This window comes from Salvelinus alpinus, chromosome 2, assembly GCF_045679555.1.
Source record: "Salvelinus alpinus chromosome 2, SLU_Salpinus.1, whole genome shotgun sequence".
NCBI lineage: Eukaryota > Metazoa > Chordata > Actinopteri > Salmoniformes > Salmonidae > Salvelinus > Salvelinus alpinus.
The window spans coordinates 51,244,049-51,264,865 of record NC_092087.1 but is presented as its reverse complement, the minus strand read 5'-3'; the positions used below and the strand labels follow the sequence as shown (position 1 = coordinate 51,264,865).

Here is a 20,817-nt window from a genome sequence, read left to right as displayed (position 1 = left end):
AACAGTAGTGAATGAATCATTAATGAGGAAGTCTAGACAGCACAGGTGAGCACAGGTAGGCCCAGACAGAGCCCGTTTTTGGTGGTTGCAGGCAACTTGCATCTCTTTATATTAATTTATTAATGTATGCAAATACACCCATTGTATATATGCAAATGAAGCAGATATCATTTTCGTAATTTTATCCCAAAGTATTACAAAAATACCTGATATACTAAGAAAAAAAATATATATGACTGCATAATAATATTTTTGGGGGACATTTTACAATAAATTGAATATCTGAACCTCAATTTATTTATTACAGAACAATCTTTTAGGTACTATAATTCAGTCAATATCTGAGGGATTTAAAACATTCTAAACGTTTGGAGTATCTTCATCCATTGTCCAATTGTTGCATTTAGAATTGCATTTGAACAATTTCTATGACTGTTGCTAATTTAACGCAAGCACACGTGTGTGTGTGTGTGTGTGTGTGTGTGTGTGTGTGTGTGTGTGTGTGTGTGTGTGTGTGTGTGTGTGTGTGTGTGTGTGTGTGTGTGTGTGTGTGTGTGTGTGTGTGTGTGTGTGTGTGTGTGTGTGTGTGCCGGATTATCTAAGGTCGAGGGGCATCCAAATAGCATATGTGTAGAATTGCATGAAATTTGCTTTAAAACTGCTACATTTTATCTCTGCTCCATGGCAAAAAGTGTAGAATTGCAGGAAATTTGCTTTAAAACTGAGACATTTTCTCTTAACCTCATGAAAAATGTGTAGAATAGCATTGTGAAACTACACATTTTTCTTTCTGCACCATGCCAAAATGTTTTATATATATATAAAATGGGGGGGGGGGGGTCCCCAGAGGTTGGTGCTCTGGGGCTCCAAATGCTGTAGTCCGGCCCTGTGCGTGCTGGTTTGTGGGACCCAGACAACAGCTGGAAGATGTCCTGGTGGTGGCCTACTTTTTTGAGCGGATGATTACGCAATACCACTTAAACTAAATGACTGAGCAACAATTGGGCATCTGTTCCTCAATGGGGCTGAAACATAGCCACAGAGGAGGCAGCTCATATATAATATTAAAATGAGAAAATCTATTTGGGGCACAAGACCACTCTACTTTCAAAGTATGACTTAAAACACTTGTTAAAAAACAACTAGTAGCCTGACGATTTTCATCATGTTGACCCTGCAGGGATCCGCATGTTGGACGGTATCGTGACGGACGCCATCGAGGCCAGTTCTATTGGCTTCAACCCAGACCATGTGGACATCTACAGTGCCAGCTGGGGACCCAACGACGATGGCAAGACGGTGGAGGGCCCCGGTCGCCTGGCGTCAAAGGCCTTTGAGTACGGCATCCAGAAGGTAACACACCACAGTCCTCTCTTTTTTACCCCCTCAAAAAACATATTCATTGTAAAATTGATACAAATGATTATTTACCCACAAAGCAGTCAAAACCAACTGAAATCCAAACAAATGGCCTATCTACAGTGAGGGAAAAAAGTATTTGATCCCCTGCTGATTTTGTACGTTTGCCCACTGACAAAGAAATTATCAGTCTATAATTTTAATGGTAGGTTTATTTGAACAGTGAGAGACAGAATAACAACAAAAATATCCAGAAAAATGCATGTAAAAAATGTTATAAATTGATTTGCATTTTAATGAGGGAAATAAGTATTTGACCCCTTCTCAATCAAAAAAGATTTCTGGCTCCCAGGTGTCTTTCATACAGGTAACGAGCTGAGATTAGGAGCACATTGTTAAAGGGAGTGCTCCTAATCTCAGTTTGTTACCTGTATAAAAGACACCTGTCCACAGAAGCAATCAATCAATCAGATTCTAAACTCTCCACCATGGCCAAGACCAAAGAGCTCTCCAAGGATGTCAGGGACAAGATTGTAGATCTACACAAGGCTGGAATGGGCTACAAGACCATTGCCAAGCAGCTTGGTGAGAAGGTGACAACAGTTGGTGCGATTATTCGCAAATGGAAGAAACACAAAATAACTGTCAAACTCCCTCGGCCTGGGACTCCATGCAAGATCTCACCTCGTGGAGTTGCAATGATCATGAGAACGGTGAGGAATCAGCCCAGAACTACACAGGAGGATCTTGTCAATGATCTCAAGGCAGCTGGGACCATAGTCACCAAGAAAACAATTGGTAACACACTACGCCGTGAAGGACTGAAATCCTGCAGCGTCCGCAAGGTCCCCCTGCTCAAGAAAGCACATATACATGCCCGTCTGAAGTTTGCCAATGAACATCTGAATGATTCAGAGGACAACTGGGTGAACGTGTTGTGGTCAGATGAGACCAAAATGGAGTTCTTTGGCATCAACTCAACTTGCCGTGTTTGGAGGAGGAGGAATGCTGCCTATGACCCCAAGAAACCATCCTCACCGTCAAACATGGAGGTGGAAACATTATGCTTTGGGGGTGTTTTTCTGCTAAGGGGACAGGACAACTTCACCGCATCAAAGGGACGATGGACAGGGCCATGTACCGTCAAATCTTGGGTGAAAACCTCCTTCCCTCAGCCAGGGTATTGAAAATGTGTCGTGGATGGGTATTCCAGCACGACAATGACCCAAAACACACGGCCAAGGCAACAAAGGAGTGGCTCAAGAAAAAGCACATTAAGGTCCTGGAGTGGCCTAGCCAGTCTCCAGACCTTAATCCCATAGAAAATCTGTGGAGGGAGCTGAAGGTTCGAGTTGCCAAATGTCAGCCTCGAAACCTTAATGACTTGAAGAAGATCTGCAAAGAGGAGTGGGACAAAATCCCTCCTGAGATGTGTGCAAACCTGGTGGCCAACTACAAGAAACATCTGACCTCTGTGATTGCCAACAAGGGTTTTGCCACCACGTACTAAGTCATGTTTTGCAGAGGGGGTCAAATACTTATTTCCCTCATTAAAATGCAAATCAATTTATAACATTTTTGACATGCATTTTTCTGGATATTTTTGTTGATATTCTGTCTCTCACTGTTCAAATAAACCTACCATTAAAATTACAGACTGATCATTTCTTTGTCAGTGGGCAAACGTACAAAATCAGCAGGGGATCAAATACTTTTTTCCCTCACTGTAAATACATTGAAATTGGATAAAAAGGGAAGAAAGAAAAGGGACCTAAGCTAAAGGCTAATAAAAACAAACTCAACACTAACTCCTCACCTGTCTCTTTCCCCTCAGGGCCGCGGCGGGAAGGGCTCCATCTTTGTGTGGGCATCGGGGAACGGGGGCCGTCAGGGGGACAACTGCGACTGTGACGGCTACACGGACAGCATCTACACCATCTCCATCAGCAGTGCCTCCCAGCAGGGCCTGTCTCCCTGGTACGCCGAGAAGTGCTCCTCCACCCTGGCCACCGCTTACAGCAGCGGAGACTACACCGACCAGAGAATAGTGAGTTCAAGTGAACCCCACACCACACCACTGGATAGTGGAGATTGGTATTGTGCTACATTTTGTTATGGTACATTGCATTTTTAACTTGACTACTTCTGTGTCCCTGCAGACCAGTGCTGATTTGCATAACGAATGCACCGAGACGCACACGGGAACCTCCGCCTCCGCCCCACTGGCTGCTGGGATATTTGCCCTGTCGCTGGAACAGAAGTGAGGCAACAATCTTGACTTAAACAATGTCAATGGAATATGTGTTTAGGACTTCCTGTCGTAATGAAATATGTGTGCAGGACTTCCTATCTGATTTCGTATTTGTCCATCCCCACTAACCTCTCCCCCAGCCCTGAGCTAACATGGAGGGATCTGCAGCACTTGGTGGTATGGACTTCCGAGTTCGACCCGCTGGCCAACAATCCTGGCTGGAAGAGGAACGGGGCAGGCCTGATGGTCAACAGTCGTTTTGGATTTGGCCTGCTCAACGCTAAGGCCCTGGTGGACCTGGCCGACCCGGCCACCTGGAAGCATGTCCCCGAGAAGAAGCAGTGCATCGTCAGGGACGACTCCTTCCAGCCCAGGTACAAATACACTGCACTGGTCTAGTAGATCAGAAACATCTAATCCTCCTGACATAACATACATGCTGTATTGTTCACTTCAGACTAATTCTGGTGGGCAAGCAAACTTATAGTGTACCAGTAATTCCTTGATGGACAGAGTCCCGTGTCCTAAGATGTCCCTGTGTTTTGGCTCTTCTATTGACGCAGATCAAGAGCTCTATGATAAGACACTATATCTACTTTTGACTAGTTTCCCATATGGAACAATATAACAACAGTAAAATGAAAGCTAGAGGTTTCATTTTTTTTTTTGTATTTTTGTGTATTTCATGTTTATGTGTATGTGCATACGTGCTCATGGTTCGTATTGGTAGGAAAGCTGGGATTTCTGTAACGGAAAGCTAGATTTCTGTAACGGAGGGCTCAAACAATCTTTGGAGCAATCTTCCATTTGTTAAATCACTTTAGGTTTTTAGGCTTTAGGATAAGCTAAGGCTAGCTGGTAATATTGCTATGTCAACATTTATCTCCAGACTAAATCTGTTCCGGAGGAAGGGATTTTTTTATCTGAGCAGATGTTTTGTTTACCTTCCTTTCGGATTAACTGCCTCAGGACATGTAGTGCACTAACTACAATAGGTTAGCCACCAAGGCTAGGCTACATCATCTAAATTACCTTCATCTTAAAGGATAGGTTTGGTATTTTAGAGCTTACGGTTATACGGTTCCTTACCCTGGCATTAGTTTACAGGCCAGGAGAGATTGTATTTCATGGTTAGGATTTTCTTATATAGCCACTACTAGCCTCTGCTAACCCCCAAAAAATCTATGGGAGAGATGAGGACATCTGCACAATGTTAAAATTTTAAATGCCAAATCAACTGAAATCAACTCAATGATTTTGTCACTTTTACATTATGCAGCCGTTTTATTCTCAATATCAAATCCTTTCTGGGTAACAATTAAGTACCTTACTGTGATTGTTTTCAATTAAAATGTTCAAAAATAAATAAAAATAGCTTCTTAGCAAAGAGCAATTTATCAAGCAAGAATTTTGCTCGGACAGTGGGAGGGGGAAACTGCCTACTAGCTGTTAATGTCAGGGAGGTTTGGTACTCTCTTTCTTATTGGTCTTTTATCTAATTTACCGCCACAATTTCACAGTATTATTCCAACCTCAGTGTGGAAATATATATAGAGCATAAGAAATCATGTTTTTGAATGCACAGGGTGTAACGGCCATCGTTGCATGAAGAAGTGGACCAAAGCGCAGCGTGGTAAGTGTTCATGATTTATTCATAAAACTGAACAACAAAAACAACAAAGAGAATGAACGAAACCGAAACAGTTCTGTCTGGTGCAGACGGTTTTGTTCGTTCTCTTTGTTGTTTTTGTTATTCAGTGTTCAGTTTTATGAATAAATCATGAACACTTACCACGCTGCGCTTTGGTCCACTTCTTCATGCAACGATGACCGTAACAGAACTACCCACCACCAAAGGACCAAGCAGCGTGGTGAAAGGGACTCCTGGACAGGTGAGCAGTGCTATCTGGAGTATGATACAACCTGGGAGGAGATAGAGAGGTGGTCGGTCGACCCAGGGAGAGTGCCGGAGCCCGCCTGGGATTCTCTAGAACAATGCGAGGAGGGATACCGGAGAATGGAGTTGGCGACACGAAAACGGCTGGCAAGGAAGCCCGAGAGGCACCCCCCCCAAACAATTGGGGGGGGACACGGGAAGTGTGGCAGAGTCAGGTAGTAGACCTGAGCCAACTCCCCGTGCTTACCGTGGCGAGCATGGGACTGGTCAGGCCCCGTGCTATGGGGTGATGCATACGGTGTCGAGGTGGAACATTCACAGGCCGGTGTGCTCGGTGCCAGCGTCCCGCATTTGCCGGGTGGAAGCTGGCATCCGGCCAGAACGGGTGGGGCCAGCTCTGCGCTCGAGACCGCCAGTGCGCCTCCACGGCCCAGTGTATCCGGTGCCTTGGCCAAGGACAAGGCCTCCTGTGTGTCTCTCCACTCCAGTGATGATCCATGGCAAGAAGCCTCCAGTGATGATCCATGGCACGAAGCCTCCATTGATGATCCATGGCACGAAGCCTCCAGTGATGATCCATTGCACGAAGCCTCCAGTGATGATCCATGGCAAGAAGCCTCCAATGGTGATCCATGGCACGAAGCCTCCAGTGATGATCCATGGCAAGAAGCCTCCAGTGATGATCCATGGCACGAAGCCTCCAGTGATGGTCCATGGCACGAAGCCTCCAGTGATGATCCATGGCAAGAAGCCTCCAGTGATGATCCATGGCACGAAGCCTCCAGTGATGATCCATGGCACAAAGCCTCCAGTGATGATCCATGGCAAGTAGCCTCCAGTGGTGATCCATGGCACGAAGCCTCCAGTGATGATCCATGGCAAGAAGCCTCCAGTGATGATCCATGGCACGAAGCCTCCAGTGATGATCCATGGCAAGAAGCCTCCAGTGATGATCCATGGCAAGAAGCCTCCAGGGGTGAGACATGGCACGAAGCCTCCAGAGACGGCCTCCAGCCCGGAGCCGCCAGAGTCTCCCTCCTGTCCGGAGCCGCCAGAGTCTCCCTCCTGTCCGGAGCCGCCAGAGTCTCCCTCCTGTCCGGAGCCGCCAGAGTCTCCCTCCTGTCCGGAGCCGCCAGAGTCTCCCTCCTGTCCGGAGCTGCCAGAGTCGCCCTCCTGTCCGGGGCCCGCTGCGAGGGTCCCCAGTCCGGGGTCGGCGGCGAGGGTCCCCGCTCCAGAGGCGCCACCTAAGTGGGCCGATGCCTAAGGTGGAACGGGGTCCACGTCCCGCACCAGAGCCGCCACCGCGGATAGATGCCCACCCAGACCCTCCCCTATAGGTTTAGGTTTTGCGGCCGGAGTCCGCACCTTTGGGGGGGGGTACTGTCACGCCCTGACCTTAGAGATCCTTTTTATGTCTCTATTTTGGTTTGGTCAGGGCGTGAGTTTGGGTGGGCATTCTATGTTTTGTGTTCTATGTTTTCTATTTCTGTGTGTTTGGCCGGGTGTGGTTCTCAATCAGAGGCAGCTGTCTATTGTTGTCTCTGATTGAGAACCATACTTAGGTAGCCTTTTCCCACCTGTGTTTGGTGGGTAGTTGTTTTCTGTTTTGTGTCTGCACCAGACAGAACTGTTTCGGTTTCGTTCGTTCTCTTTGTTGGTTTTGTTATTTAGTGTTCAGTTTTATTAATAAATCATGAACACTTACCACGCTGCGCTTTGATCCACTTCTTCATGCAACGATGACCGTTACACTGGGCCTTTAAATGAATAATCCGTAACTATCTTTTGGCATTTGTTTCATTGGCCCACTGTTGATACAGTCCCGAAATGTTTTGCATGTCAGCAATCAAGTTTTCAATATATAGGACTTTCAAAAATCGAAATGTAACTTGCCATATCATCACGATGATGCGTTTTGCATCATCATGATGATGTGACATGTTACAATTTGTTTTTTGAAAGTCCTACATAATCTACAAAAATGACATGAAACGGTTTCTCAATCTGGCCCATTGATTTGTGGTTAGCGAATAATACAGTTAGTAGTGGCTTTTTAAAGAACTCCCTGGCCCGTAGACTACTGTCAGTATGAGGGACCATATAACTGTCCATTCTAAAATACCAAATGCATCCTATAAGTTTGCTATCGTCTCTAGCTAATAACTCAATTATTGATTGTGTCCCTATGCCAGGCAGCTTGGGTTAAGCGACTCATTGGCATTGACATCCAGTTTCCCCTTTACCTAGGCCATCATGATCATGCCATCTCAGCATCTCAGGAGGATTTAAGACTCCACTTGTGTCATTGCTCACTGGTCTGCAGCCCCCCTTCCTCCAGTCCTGTATGCCAGCGTGTTGTGTTTGACTGTATCCGTTAATATATGAATAATGACCATTATATGTTAAGCTAAAGTTGTTTGGTTTGGTATGTTGTGCTGTGTTGTGTTGGAACCACAGTACTGATTTCTCTGTGCTGTGTCTTTCTGCCAGGGCATTGAAAGCAGCAGGGGAAATCACCATTGAGATCCCCACCAAGGCCTGTGCCGGCCAGGACAACGCTGTCCTCTCACTGGAGCATGTGCAAGTGGAGGCCAGCATCGAGTACACCAGGAGAGGAGACCTACACATCACACTCACTTCCCCATCAGGTTCGTTAGACACACGCACATGCACGCATGCACACACACAAAATCTATATGTATACAGTACCAGTCAATAGTTTGGACACACCTGTTCATTCAAGGGTTTTTCTTTATTTGTACTTTTTTTTTTTTGAATAATAATGAAGACATCAAAACTATGAAATAACACATATGCAACCATGTAGTAACCAAAAAAGTGTTATTCTAATCAAAATATATTTTATATTTGAGTTTCTTCACAGTAGCCACCCTTTACCTTGATGACAGCTTTGCACACTCTTGGCATTCTCTCAAACAGCTTCACCTGGAATGCTTTACTAACAGTCTTGAAGGAGTTCCCACATACGCTGAGCACTTGTTGGCTGATTACAGCGTATCGCTGCAGAATGCTGTGGTAGCCATGCTGGTTAAGTGTGCCTTGAATTCTAAATAAATCACAGACAGTGTCACTAGCAAAGCACACCCACACCATCACACCTTCTCTTCCATGCTTCACGGTGGGAACCACACATGCGGAGAACATCCGTTCACCTAATCTGCGTCTCACAAAGACACAGGAATTGGAACCAAAATATCTCAAATTTAGACTCATCAGACCAAAGGACAGATTTCCACCAGACTAATGTCTATTGATCGTGTTTCTTGGCCCAAGTAAGTCTCTTTGCAGCAATTCAACCATGAAGGCCTGATTCACGCAGTCTCATCTGAACAGTAGATGTTGTGGTGTGTCTTTTACTTGAACTCTGTGAAGCATTTCTTTGGGCTGCAATTTCTGAGGCTGGTAACTGTAATGAACTTATCCTCTGCTGCAGAGGTAACTCTGGGTCTTCCTTTCCTGTGACGGTCCTCATGAGAGCCAGTTTCATCATAGCGCTTGAGGTTTTTTGCGACTGCACTTGGAGAAACTTTCAAATTCTTAAAGTAATGATGGACTGTAATTTCTCTTTGCTTATTTGAGCTGTTCTTGCCATAATATGGACTTGGTCTTTTACCAAATCTGTCTTCTGTATACCTTGTCAAAACACAACTGATTTGCTCAAATGCAATAAGAAGGAAATAAATTCCACAAATTAACTTTTAACAAGGCACACCTGTTAATTGAAATACATTCCAGGTGACTACCTCATGAAGTTGGTTGAGAAAATGCTAAGAGTGTGCAAAGCTGTCATCGAGGCAAAGGGTGGCTACTTTGAAGAATCTCAAATATAAAACATATTTTGATTTATTTAACACTTTTTTGGTTACTACATGATTCCATATGTGTTATTTAATTGTTTTGATGTTTTCACTATTATCCTAAAATGTAGAAAACAGTAAAAATTAAGAAAACCCCTGGAAAACCCCTAGTTGTGTCCAAACTTTTTACTGGTACTGTACATATATAAAGCTCTGGAAAAAAATAAGAGACCACTCCAAAATTATCCGTTTCTCTGGTTTTACTATTTATAGGTACAGTTGAAGTCGGAAGTTTACATACACTTAGGTTGGAGTCATTAAAACTCGTTTTTCAACCACTCCACAAATTTCTTGTTAACAAACGATAGTTTTGGCAAGTCGGTTAGGACATCTACTTTGTGCATGACACAGGTAATTTTTCCAAAAATTGTTTACAGACAGATTATTTCACATATAATTCACTGTATCACAATTCCAGTGGGTCAGAAGTTTACATACACTAAGTTGACTGTCCCTTTAAACAGAATGGAAAATTCCATAAAATTATGTAATGGCTTTAGAAGCTTCTGAGAAGCTTGGAGGTGTACCTGTGGATGTTTTTCAAGGCCTACCTTCAAACTCAGTGCATCTTTGCTTGACATCATGGGAAAATCAAAAGAAATCAGCCAAGACCTCAGAAAAAAAATTGTAGACCTCCACAAGCCTGGTTCATCCTTGGGATCAATTTAACAAACACCTGAATGTACTACGTTCATCTGTACAAACAATACTACGCAAGTATAAACACCATGGGACCACACAGCTGTCCTACTGCTCAGGAAGGAGACACGTTCTGTCTCCTAGAGATGAACGCACTTTGGTGCGAAAAGTGCAAATCAATCCCAGAACAACAGCAAAAAACCTTGTGAAGATGCTGGAGGAAACAGATTCAAAAGTATCTATATCCACAGTAAAACGAGTCCTGTATCGACATAGCCTGAAAGGCCGCTCAGCAAGGAAGAAGCCATTAAAAAAGCCAGACTACGGTTTGCAACTGCACATGGGACAAAGATCATACTTTTTGGAGAAATGTCCTCTGGTCTGATGAAACAAAAATAGAACTGTTTGGCCATAATGACCATCGTTATGTTTGGAGGAAAAAGGGGGAGGCTTGCAAACCGAAGAACACCATCCCAACTGTGAAGAACTGGGGTGGAAGCATCATGTTGTGGGGGTGCTTTGATGCAGGAGGGACTGGTGCACTTCACAAAATAGATGGCATGAGGAAGGAAAATTCTGTGGATATATTGAAGCAACATCTCAAGACATCAGTCAGGCAGTTAAAGCTTGGTCGCAAAGGGGTCTTCCAAATGGACATTGACCCCAAGCATACTTCCAAAGTTGTGGCAAAATAGCTTAAGGACTACAAAGTCAAGGTATTGGAGTGGCCATCACAAAGCCCTGACCTCAATCCCATAGAAAATTTGTGTGTAGAACTGAAAAAGCGTGTGCGAGCAAGGAGGCCTACAAACCTGACTGAATTACATCAGCTCTGTCAGGAGGAATGGGCCAAAATTCAACCAACTTCTTGTGGGAAGCATGTGGAAGGCTACCCAAAATGTTTGACCCAAGTTAAATAATTTAAAGGCAATGCTACCAAATACTAATTGAGTGTATGTAAACTTCTGACCCACTGGGACTGTGATGAAATAAAGAAAATTCTGAAATAAATCATTCTCTCTACTATTATTCTGACATTTCACATTCTTAAAATAAAGTGGTGATCCTAACTGACCTAAGACAGGGAATTTTTTACTAGGATTAAAGGTCAGGAATTGTGAAATACTGAGTTTAAATGTATTTGGCTAAGGTGTATGTAAACTTCTGACTTCGACTGGATGTGTTTGGGTAAAATTAACATTTTTGTTTCATTCTGTAAACTACTGACAACATTTCTCCCACATTCCAAATACAAATATTGTCATTTAGAGCATTTATTTGCAGAAAATGACAACAATGATGCAGTCTTGTCAGACCTCGAATAATGCGAAGGAAATAAGTTAATTTTCATTTTTAAACAACACAATACTAATGTTTTAACTGAGCAAGAATTCAGCTCTCCTTTCACATTAATGTTGGGTGACTTTATGCCACTCCTGGTGCAAAAATGCAAGCAGCTCGGCTTTGTTTGACGGCTTGTGACCATCCATATTCCTCTTGATCACATTCCATAGGTTTTCAATGGGGTTCAGGTCTGGAGATTGGACTGGCCATGACAGGGTCTTGATCTTGACCTTGTACGTGGCTTGATGCATGCGTCCTTCACAAAGACAAATCTGCCCGATTCCAGATCATCACCGATCCTCCACCAAATGTCACAATGGGTGTGAGACCTGGAGAGGCCTACAAGCCACAGAGTCTCACACCCAAAATCCTTATTAATCTGAAACACAATACCCCATAATGACAAAGCGAAAACAGGTTTTTAGACAAATGTATTACAAAATAAAAACAGAAATACCTTATTTTCATAAGTATTCATACCCTTTGCTATGAGACTCAAAATTGAGCTCAGGTGCACCCTGTTTCCATTGATCATCCTTGAGATGTTTCTACAACTTGATTGGGGTCCACCTGTGGTAAATTCAATTGATTGGACATGATTTTGAAAGGCACACACCTGTCTATATAAGGTCCCACACTTGACAGTGCATGTCAGACCAAAAACCAAGCCATGAGGTCAAAGAAATTGGTCCGAGACACCAAGACAGGATTATGTCTAGGCACAGATCTTGGGAAGCGTACCAAAACAATTCTGCAGCATTGAAGGTCCCCAAGAAAACAGTGGCCGCCTCCATTCTTAAATGGAAGGAGTTTGGAACCACTAAGACTCTTCCTGGAGCTGGCCGTCCGGCCAAACTGAGCAATCGGGGGAGAAGGGCCTTGGTCAGGGAGGTGACCAAAAACCCGATGGTCACTCTGACAGAGCTCCAGAGTTCCTCTGTGGAGATGGGAGAACCTTCCAGAAGGACAACCATCTCTGCAGCAATCCACCAAACAGGCCTTTATGGTAGAGTCGCCAGATGGAAGCCACTCCTCAGTAAAAGACACATGACAGCCCGCTTGGAGTTTGCCAAAAGGCACCTAAAGGACTCTAGATTCTCTGGTCTGATGAAACCAAGATTGAACTCTCTGGCTTGAATGCTAAGCGTCACGTCTGGAGGAACCTTAGCACCATCCCTACGGTGAAGCATGGTGGTAACAGCATCATGTTGCGCGGATGTTTTTCAGCGGTAGGGATTGAGAGACTAGTCATGATTGAGAGAAGGTTGAAGGGAGCAAAGTACAGAGAGATCCTTGAGGAAAACCTGCTCCAGAGCGCTCAGGACCTAAGACTGGGGCGAAGGCTCACCTTCCAACAGGACAACGACCCTAAGCAAACAGCTAAGACAACACAGGAGTGGCTTCGGGACAAGTCTCTGAATGTTCTTGAGTGGCCCAGCCAGAGCCCAGACTTGAACCCGATCGAACATCTCTGGAGAGACCTGAAAATAGCGATGCTCCCCATCCAACCTGACAGAGGTTGAGAGGATCTGCAGAGAATAATGGGATAAACTCCCCAAAATATAGGTGTGCCAAGCTTGTAGCGTCATACCCAAGAAGACTCGAGGCGGTAATTGTTGCCAAAATGTGCTTCAACAAAGTATAGAGTAAAGGGTCTGAATACTTATGTAAATGATGAAAAAACTATTTAATCCATTTTAGAATAAGGCTGTATTGTAACAAAATGTGGAAAATTCAAGGGGTCTGAATACTTTCCAAATGCCCTGTATATAGATAAAACTGGAAACTGGAGTTAAACAACTCTATATTGTACATTATTTTCTCCCATTAGGCACCAGCACAGTCCTGCTGGCGGAGAGAGAGAGGGACACGTCATCTAACGGCTTTAGGAACTGGGACTTCATGTCAGTTCACACATGGGGAGAGGACCCCACTGGCACCTGGACCCTTAAGATTACTGACACAGTGAGTCCCAGGGCTGGAGAACGCTTTGGCTGTTTCACAAGTTTCATATATTTTAAGGGATATTTCCAATCCTGTATTTTCCAACAAATGTCGAAACCACATAGAAAATGTAACTGGTAATTGTATCAACATGTTGTCTAAACAGGGTGATTTTTACACTCTTTTTCAATTTCCCTCTGTCAGTCGGGGCGAATGGAGAACGAAGGTCAGATCCTGAGCTGGAAGCTTATTCTCCACGGCACGTCAGAAAAGCCTGAGCACATGAAGAAACCCAGAGTGTACGTCCCCTACAACGCTGTCCAGAATGACCGTAGAGGAGTGGAGCACATGGATGACATGATAGAGGTGAGCTCGATAATTAAAGGGGCAATTCACTTCTTTTTAACCTCCTATTCATTATCTCCAGAAGCATACCAATTTCTACATACAGCAGCATACCACCCTGCAGCCCACTGCTGGCTTGATTCTGAAGCGAAGCAGGGTTGGTCCTGGTCAGTCCCTGGATGGGAGACCTGGTGCTTCTGGAAGTGGTGTTGGAGGGCCAGTAGGAGGCACCCTTTTCTCTGGTCCCCAAAAATATCCCACAGGGGACATTGCCCTGTGTAGGTTGCTATCTTTCGGATGGGATGTTAAACGGGTGTCCTGACTCTCTGTGGTCACTAAATATCCCATGCCACTTATTTGTAAGAGTAGGGGTGTTTACCCCAGCGTCCTGGCTAAATATCCAATCTGGTCTTCATACTGTACCATCATGGCCAGCTAATCATCCCCAGCTTACAATTGGCTCATTCATCCCCTCCTTTCCCCTGTAACTATTCCCCAGGTTGTTGCTGTAAATGAGAATGTTTTCTCAATCAACTTACCTGGTAAAATAAGGGATGAATACAGTATGTGATACATGTATGTATGTATGGTCTGTTGACTGATCTCAAATGCACTTCTGTGTGCCTTACTGACGTTATCCACTGAAAAAGTGCAGAACTGAGGAGTTAAATCAACTCCTAGGTAGAAGCCCCCTCTAAACCATTTTCTGACTTTCTGTTCGTCCTTCTCCCTGTCATATAGGAGCTGCCCACCCAGGCTGAGATTCACCCACCACAGAAGACCCAGCCCCCTCCTCCTGCCACCCCTGAGAGGAAGGAGACAAGACCCTCCTCCTTCCCCCCCTCCCTGGCCCTTCTGCGTCTCCTCCAGACGGCCTTCAACAGACAGACCCCAGCCGCCCTGCCCCAGGCCTCTAACTGGGGAGAGCAGCACACGGGCAGGGCCCCCTCCCTTCCATGGGGAGCAGGCCCTCACATCGCTCCACAGAAGCTGTACCAGGCCCTGGACAGGATCAACCAGTACCAGCTGGGCGGCCAGGACAACAGCCTGTATAGCGACTACAGCGACGGCTTTTACAGCACCAAGCCCTACAGACACAGAGATGACCGGCTGCTCCAGGCGCTCTTCGACATGCTCTCTGACGACAGGCAGTGAGGAGGGAGGAGATGGGAGGAGAGTGGGTAAGGCAAGGGGGAAGTCCAGTCCTGCAGGGCTGCAGTGTGTGCAGGCTTTTGTTCTAGCTTAACAGATCCGGCCCCCGAATCCTAACTCGAGTCGAATTAGGATTCGGGGCCAAATGAACACACCCGATTTAACTAAACACGGTCTACATTGAAGACCTCCTTCGTTGACTACCGGTAGGTGAATCAGGTGTGTAAGTGCTGGGCTAGAGCCTGCACAGCCCTGCCGTTCTCCTTGGTCAAGATTGGCCACCCATGGGGTAAGGGGTGAGAGAGAAAATGTGAGGAGGCGGGGGCTGGGCATTGAAGGAGCAAGCGAGGGAGGGGGAGAGTGAAAGCCAGATAGAAACTCTTCCAGCCAATTGTGATGTTGTTTTTCCAAAACGCTACTTTTCTTTCCTTGCAGCATTCTAGCCTGTCTGTCTGTAGTTTTGTCTTTCATTCTGTACAGTTGTAGGTCGGTTGCATCTCAATACCCACAAGTGGCTTCCTTTCCTCCTCCTCCTTCCTTTCCTCCTCCTCCCCCCTCCTCCTGATGTATTGAAGTCTAGCTAACCCATAGACCACAGACCTCTGTCATATTGCTTCAGTCTTTTCAGATCAATATGCATGAAGGAAAGGAGACAAGGAAAGGGAACCCCCGTAGCGTATTTAAATGAATCTGGGATTGCATTCCACCCCTCCTCCAGCCATCTATCCGCCTCAGAATGGGTCCCAATAGTCTTAAAGTGACAGGTAACATCAAAGTCAACATTCATCCAATGTTTTCAGCCCTCAAAAGTGGTCTGATGTCAGGATGAGTCCAGGCCCCACGACATCTGTTTTGTAGATCCAGCTGTATTAACTCAAATTAATGAAAAACATAGCCACTGCGCTGCTAAATGAATAGTGGGGAAATGCTGCTCTATTTACCACCTTTACCTGTCAGTGGCATTGAAAGTAAGGAGACGAGAGAAGGAGAAAGAGATGAGGAAAGGATGTTTTTAAGACTTTTGGGACACAGCCCTATTCTCCTTTCACTGCACTACCTGCTTGAGCATGCTATACCTTTAGAATGTCATGTTCATAATTGTATTATGCCTGACACTATTATCTATATATTATACAAAGACAATGAATGTAATGTTGTTTTTACACTGAACAAAAATATAAGCGCAACATGCAACAATTTCTAAGATTTTACTGAGTTACAGTTCATATAAGTAAATCAGTCAATTGAAATACATTCATTAGGCCCTAATCTATGGATTTCACATGACTGGAAATACAGATTTGCATCTGTTGGTCATAGATACATAAAAAAAGGTTGGGGCGTGGATCAGAAATCCGGTCAGTATCTGGTGTGACCACCATTTACCTCATGCAGCGCGACACATCTCCTTCACATAGAGTTGATCAGGCTGTTGATTGTGGCCTGTGGAATGTTGTCTCAATTCTCTTCAATGGCTGTGCTAAATTGCTGGATATTGGCGGGAACTGGAACACGCTGTCGTACACATCGATCCAGAGCATCCCAAACATGCTCATGGGTGACATGTCTGGTGAGTATGCAGGCCGTGAAGGAACTGGGACATGTTCAGCTTCCATCTGTGTACAGATCCTTGCGACATGGGGCTATGCATTATCATGCTGAAACATGAAGTGATGGAGGCTGATGAATGGCACGACAGTGGGCCTCAGCGTCTCGTCATGGTATCTCTGCATTCAAATTGCCAATCGGTAAAATACAATTGTGTTCGTCGTCCGTAGCGTATGCCTGCCCACACCGTAACCCCACTGCCACCATGGGGCACTCTGTTCACAAGGTTGACATCAGCAAACCGCTCACCGACACGGCACCATACATGGTGTCTGCCATCTGCTCGGTACAGTTAAAACCGGCATTCATCTGTGAAGAGCATAGTTCTCCAGCGTGCCAGTGGCCATCGAAGGTGAGCGTTTGACCACTGAAGTCGGTTACAACGCCAAACTGCAGTCAGGTCAAGACACTAGTGAGGACGACGGGCACACAGATGAGCTTCCCTGAGACAGTTTCTGACGGTTTGTGCAGAAATTCTTCGGTTGTGCAAACCCACAGTTTCATCAGCTGTCCGGGCGGCTGGTCTGAGACAATCTCGCAGGTGAAGATGTGGAGGTCCTGGGCTGGCGTGGTTAAACGTGGTCTGCGGTTGTGATGCCGGTTGGACGTACTGCCAAATTCGCTAAAACGACGTTGGAGCTTATGGTAGAGAAATGAACATTACATTCTCTGGCAACAGCTCTGGTGGACATTCCTGCAGTTAGCATGCCAATTGCATGCTCCCTCAAAACTTGAGAAATCTGTGGCATTATGTTGTGTGACAACTGCACATTTTAGAGGGGACTTTTATTGTCCCCAGCACAAGGTGCACCTGTGTAGTGATCATGCTGTTTAATCAGCTTCTTGATATGCCTCACCTGTCAGGTGGATGGATTATCTTGGAAAAGGAGAAATGCTCACTAACAGGGATGTAAAAAGCTTTTTGTGTGTATGGAAAATGTCTGGGATCTTTTATTTCAGCTCATGAAACATGGGACCGACACTATATGTTGCGTTTATGTTTTTGTTCAGTATAAATATACTTGACCTCTAAACTAACCACCTCTCTAAACTCCAAATCTGAAATCTCTATTTAATATTTATATTTTGACATATTTATTTTGGCATATATTTGTTTTTGGCAAGAGGAGACATACTCACTGTGCTACTGTATCTCAGCCCCAAATCCTGATTTGGGGAATGTAATTTTGAGGTATATTCACAATTTCAATTTAGGATTCCGACCATACTTTATTATGTATAAAAAAATGCAGTCCCCTTACTGTTTTTCAAACTGAAAACTCAGAGTTGGGAACAGCAGTCTTTTATGCTGTTCTCTTGAGAAAAAATGTGTAGTAAAGTTCACTTCTTTGGGATTTTCTTTTATAATAGAAAAAAAAGAAAGAACAAGAAATGGGGACAATAAATGACCAAGAACCAATTGGTTGAGTAATTCTTTTGGAGGTTATTCGACCTTCAAGATCTATAGATATAATGAATATGATTAAAGCTTTTGCAAATTGGTCATGTTGAAACCATTTGAATAATTATTTTAACTGACAATATAAAATAACTCTAAAAGGAAACATTTCACATATATATCTATATATACAGTATAACTATATACATATATATACTACACATGTTGTGTAATTTGATTTATTTTAGATTCAAAGTACAACGCTGCATTAAATGAAATATTTTTCTAGAAATTCATCAGTTTATAAAAAATGATATATCCATAAATCCCTTAATTCGTTCCGTTTATATTACAAGTGGTTTTAGTTGACATTTTCAGTCAAATTCTAGGTTTAAATTAAAACAAAATAAATGGAATTATGAATAGAAATGAACATTGCCAAACTGTTGTGCTGCTGAAGAAAAATAGCTTTTCTGTGTTTGGGTGATTGTAAAACAGGCTTGGATGTTGTTGCTTCATTTACAAACTCATGTTGACACAACTACCTAGTTATATGCAACGCATTGGATATCTTCATTTCTACATTTCTACTCTTTGGTATTAGTGGACCTTTCATCATTCAATCCAAGTATACTTTAGTAAACTGTATACTGGTAATACTTTAATGTAGGGGCTTTACTCTAAAATACTATAACACATTTATAAGCTATATATTATACCTTCATATGCCCTACATAAACGCTCACGTTTATGCTCACAACTGCAGGTCGGTAGATGTCACTGCATATCTTATGTCAACTTGCGGTTGTTAATCTTAGCTGACATTTGCATGTATAAATGCTTATGTAGTGCTTATGACAGTGTAATGAACTGCTATGAATGTGATGTTTCCCTATGTACAGTGGGGAGAACAAGTATTTGATACACTGCCGATTTTGCAGGTTTTCCTACTTACAAAGCATGTAGAGGTCTGTAATTTTTATCATAGGTACACTTCAACTATGAGAGACGGAATCTAAAACAAAAATCCAGAAAATCACATTGTATGATTTTTAAGTAATTAATTTGCATTTTATTGCATGACATAAGTATTTGATACATCAGAAAAGCAGAACTTAATATTTGGTACAGAAACCTTTGTTTGCAATTACAGAGATCATACGTTTCCTGTAGTTCTTGACTAGGTTTGCACACACTGCAGCAGGGATTTTGGCCCACTCCTCCCTACAGATCTTCTCCAGATCCTTCAGGTTTCGGGGCTGTCGCTGGGCAATACGGACTTTCAGCTCCCTCCAAAGATTTTCTATTGGGTTCAGGTCTGGAGACTGGCTAGGCCACTCCAGGACCTTGAGATGCTTCTTACGGAGCCACTCCTTAGTTGCCATGGCTGTGTGCTTCGTGTCGTTGTCATGCTGGAAGACCCAGCCACGACCCATCTTCAATGCTCTTACTGAGGGAAGGAGGTTGTTGGCCAAGATCTCGCGATACATGGCCCCATCCATCCTCCCCTCAATACGGTGCAGTCGTCCTGTCCCCTTTGCAGAAAAGCATCCCCAAAGAATGATGTTTCCACCTCCATGCTTCACGATTGGGATGGTGTTCTTGGGGTTGTACTCATACTTCTTCTTCCTCCAAACACGGCGAGTGGAGTTAGACCAAAAAGCTCTATTTTTGTCTCATCAGACCACATGACCTTCTCCCATTCCTCCTCTGGATCATCCAGATGGTCATTGGCAAACTTCAGACAGGCCTGGACATGCACTGGCTTAAGCAGGGGGACCTTGCGTGCGCTGCAGGATTTTAATCCATGACGGCGTAGTGTGTTACTAATGGTTTTCTTTGAGACTGTGGTCCCAGCTCTCTTCAGGTCATTGACCAGGTCCTGCCGTGTAGTTCTGGGCTGATCCCTCACCTTCCTCATGATCATTGATGCCCCACGAGGTGAAATCTTGCATGGAGCCCCAGACCGAGGGTGATTGACCGTCATCTTGAACTTCTTCCATTTTCTAATAATTGCGCCAACAGTTGTTTCCTTCTCACCAAGCTGCTTGCCTATTGTCCTGTAGCCCATCCCAGCCTTGTGCAGGTCTACAATTTTATCCCTGATGTCCTTACACAGCTCTCTGGTCTTGGCCATTGTGGAGAGGTTGGAATCTGTTTGATTGTGTGTGGACAGGTGTCTTTTATACAGGTAACGAGTTCAAACAGGTGCAGTTAATACAGGTAATGAGTGGAGAACAGGAGGGCTTCTTAAAGAAAAACTAACAGGTCTGTGAGAGCCGGAATTCTTACTGGTTGGTAGGTGATCAAATACTTATGTCATGCAATAAAATGCAAATTAATTATTTAAAAATCATACAATGTGATTTTCTGGATTTTTGTTTTAGATTCCGTCTCTCACAGTTGAAGTGTACCTATGATAAAAATTACAGACCTCTACATGCTTTGTAAGTAGGAAAACCTGCAAAATCGGCAGTGTATCAAATACTTGTTCTCCCCACTGTATGTAGAGCCCCATACACTACAGTGATAAGTAGCCCCTATTTTCTGTGGTATTGGCTCTAGCCCTGCTCACTGCCAAACAAGCTGAAAGATTGAGACAACAGATGAAGAACAGTTTACATGCATCCTATAATTATACATCTTTCAATGTAGCCAGTGTTGTTCTAATGTTTGTTTACATTTGGGATTTAATCGATGCTTCTGTCCAAAGTTGTTTACAAAAGCTGAAATATTCTGTATGGATGTACAAAATTTGATTTATCGTAATAAACTGCAAAGTGACTTTGTGAGTGTGTCTGAGTTGTTGGGATTGTGACTGTGATCTGCCACTTGAGTTCATATAGACATTTCAGTTCATATGGCCATTTCTGTTCATATGGACACTTGAGTTCATAGACATTTCAGTTCATATAGACATTTCTGTTCATATGGACATTCCAGTTCATATAGCGTAGACATTTCAGGTCATGTTACCTTTCCAAACAAGCTATTGTTTCCT

At 44.0% G+C, this 20,817-nt stretch overlaps 1 protein-coding gene across 1 annotated transcript in view; it reads left to right on the top strand.

The window, feature by feature from the left end:
- Nucleotides 1-20,605, top strand: part of LOC139543171 (neuroendocrine convertase 1-like) — a 36,224-nt gene extending 15,619 nt beyond the window's left edge. The window contains exons 7-14 of the mRNA XM_071349427.1: nucleotides 1,181-1,353; nucleotides 3,194-3,406; nucleotides 3,519-3,619; nucleotides 3,751-3,984; nucleotides 7,998-8,155; nucleotides 13,200-13,333; nucleotides 13,517-13,678; nucleotides 14,399-20,605. Coding sequence (XP_071205528.1) covers nucleotides 1,181-1,353; nucleotides 3,194-3,406; nucleotides 3,519-3,619; nucleotides 3,751-3,984; nucleotides 7,998-8,155; nucleotides 13,200-13,333; nucleotides 13,517-13,678; nucleotides 14,399-14,812 — 1,589 coding nt within the window. The 3' untranslated portion in view covers nucleotides 14,813-20,605. The remainder of the gene's footprint in view (nucleotides 1-1,180; nucleotides 1,354-3,193; nucleotides 3,407-3,518; nucleotides 3,620-3,750; nucleotides 3,985-7,997; nucleotides 8,156-13,199; nucleotides 13,334-13,516; nucleotides 13,679-14,398) is intronic.
- The last annotated feature ends 212 nt before the right edge of the window (nucleotides 20,606-20,817 follow it).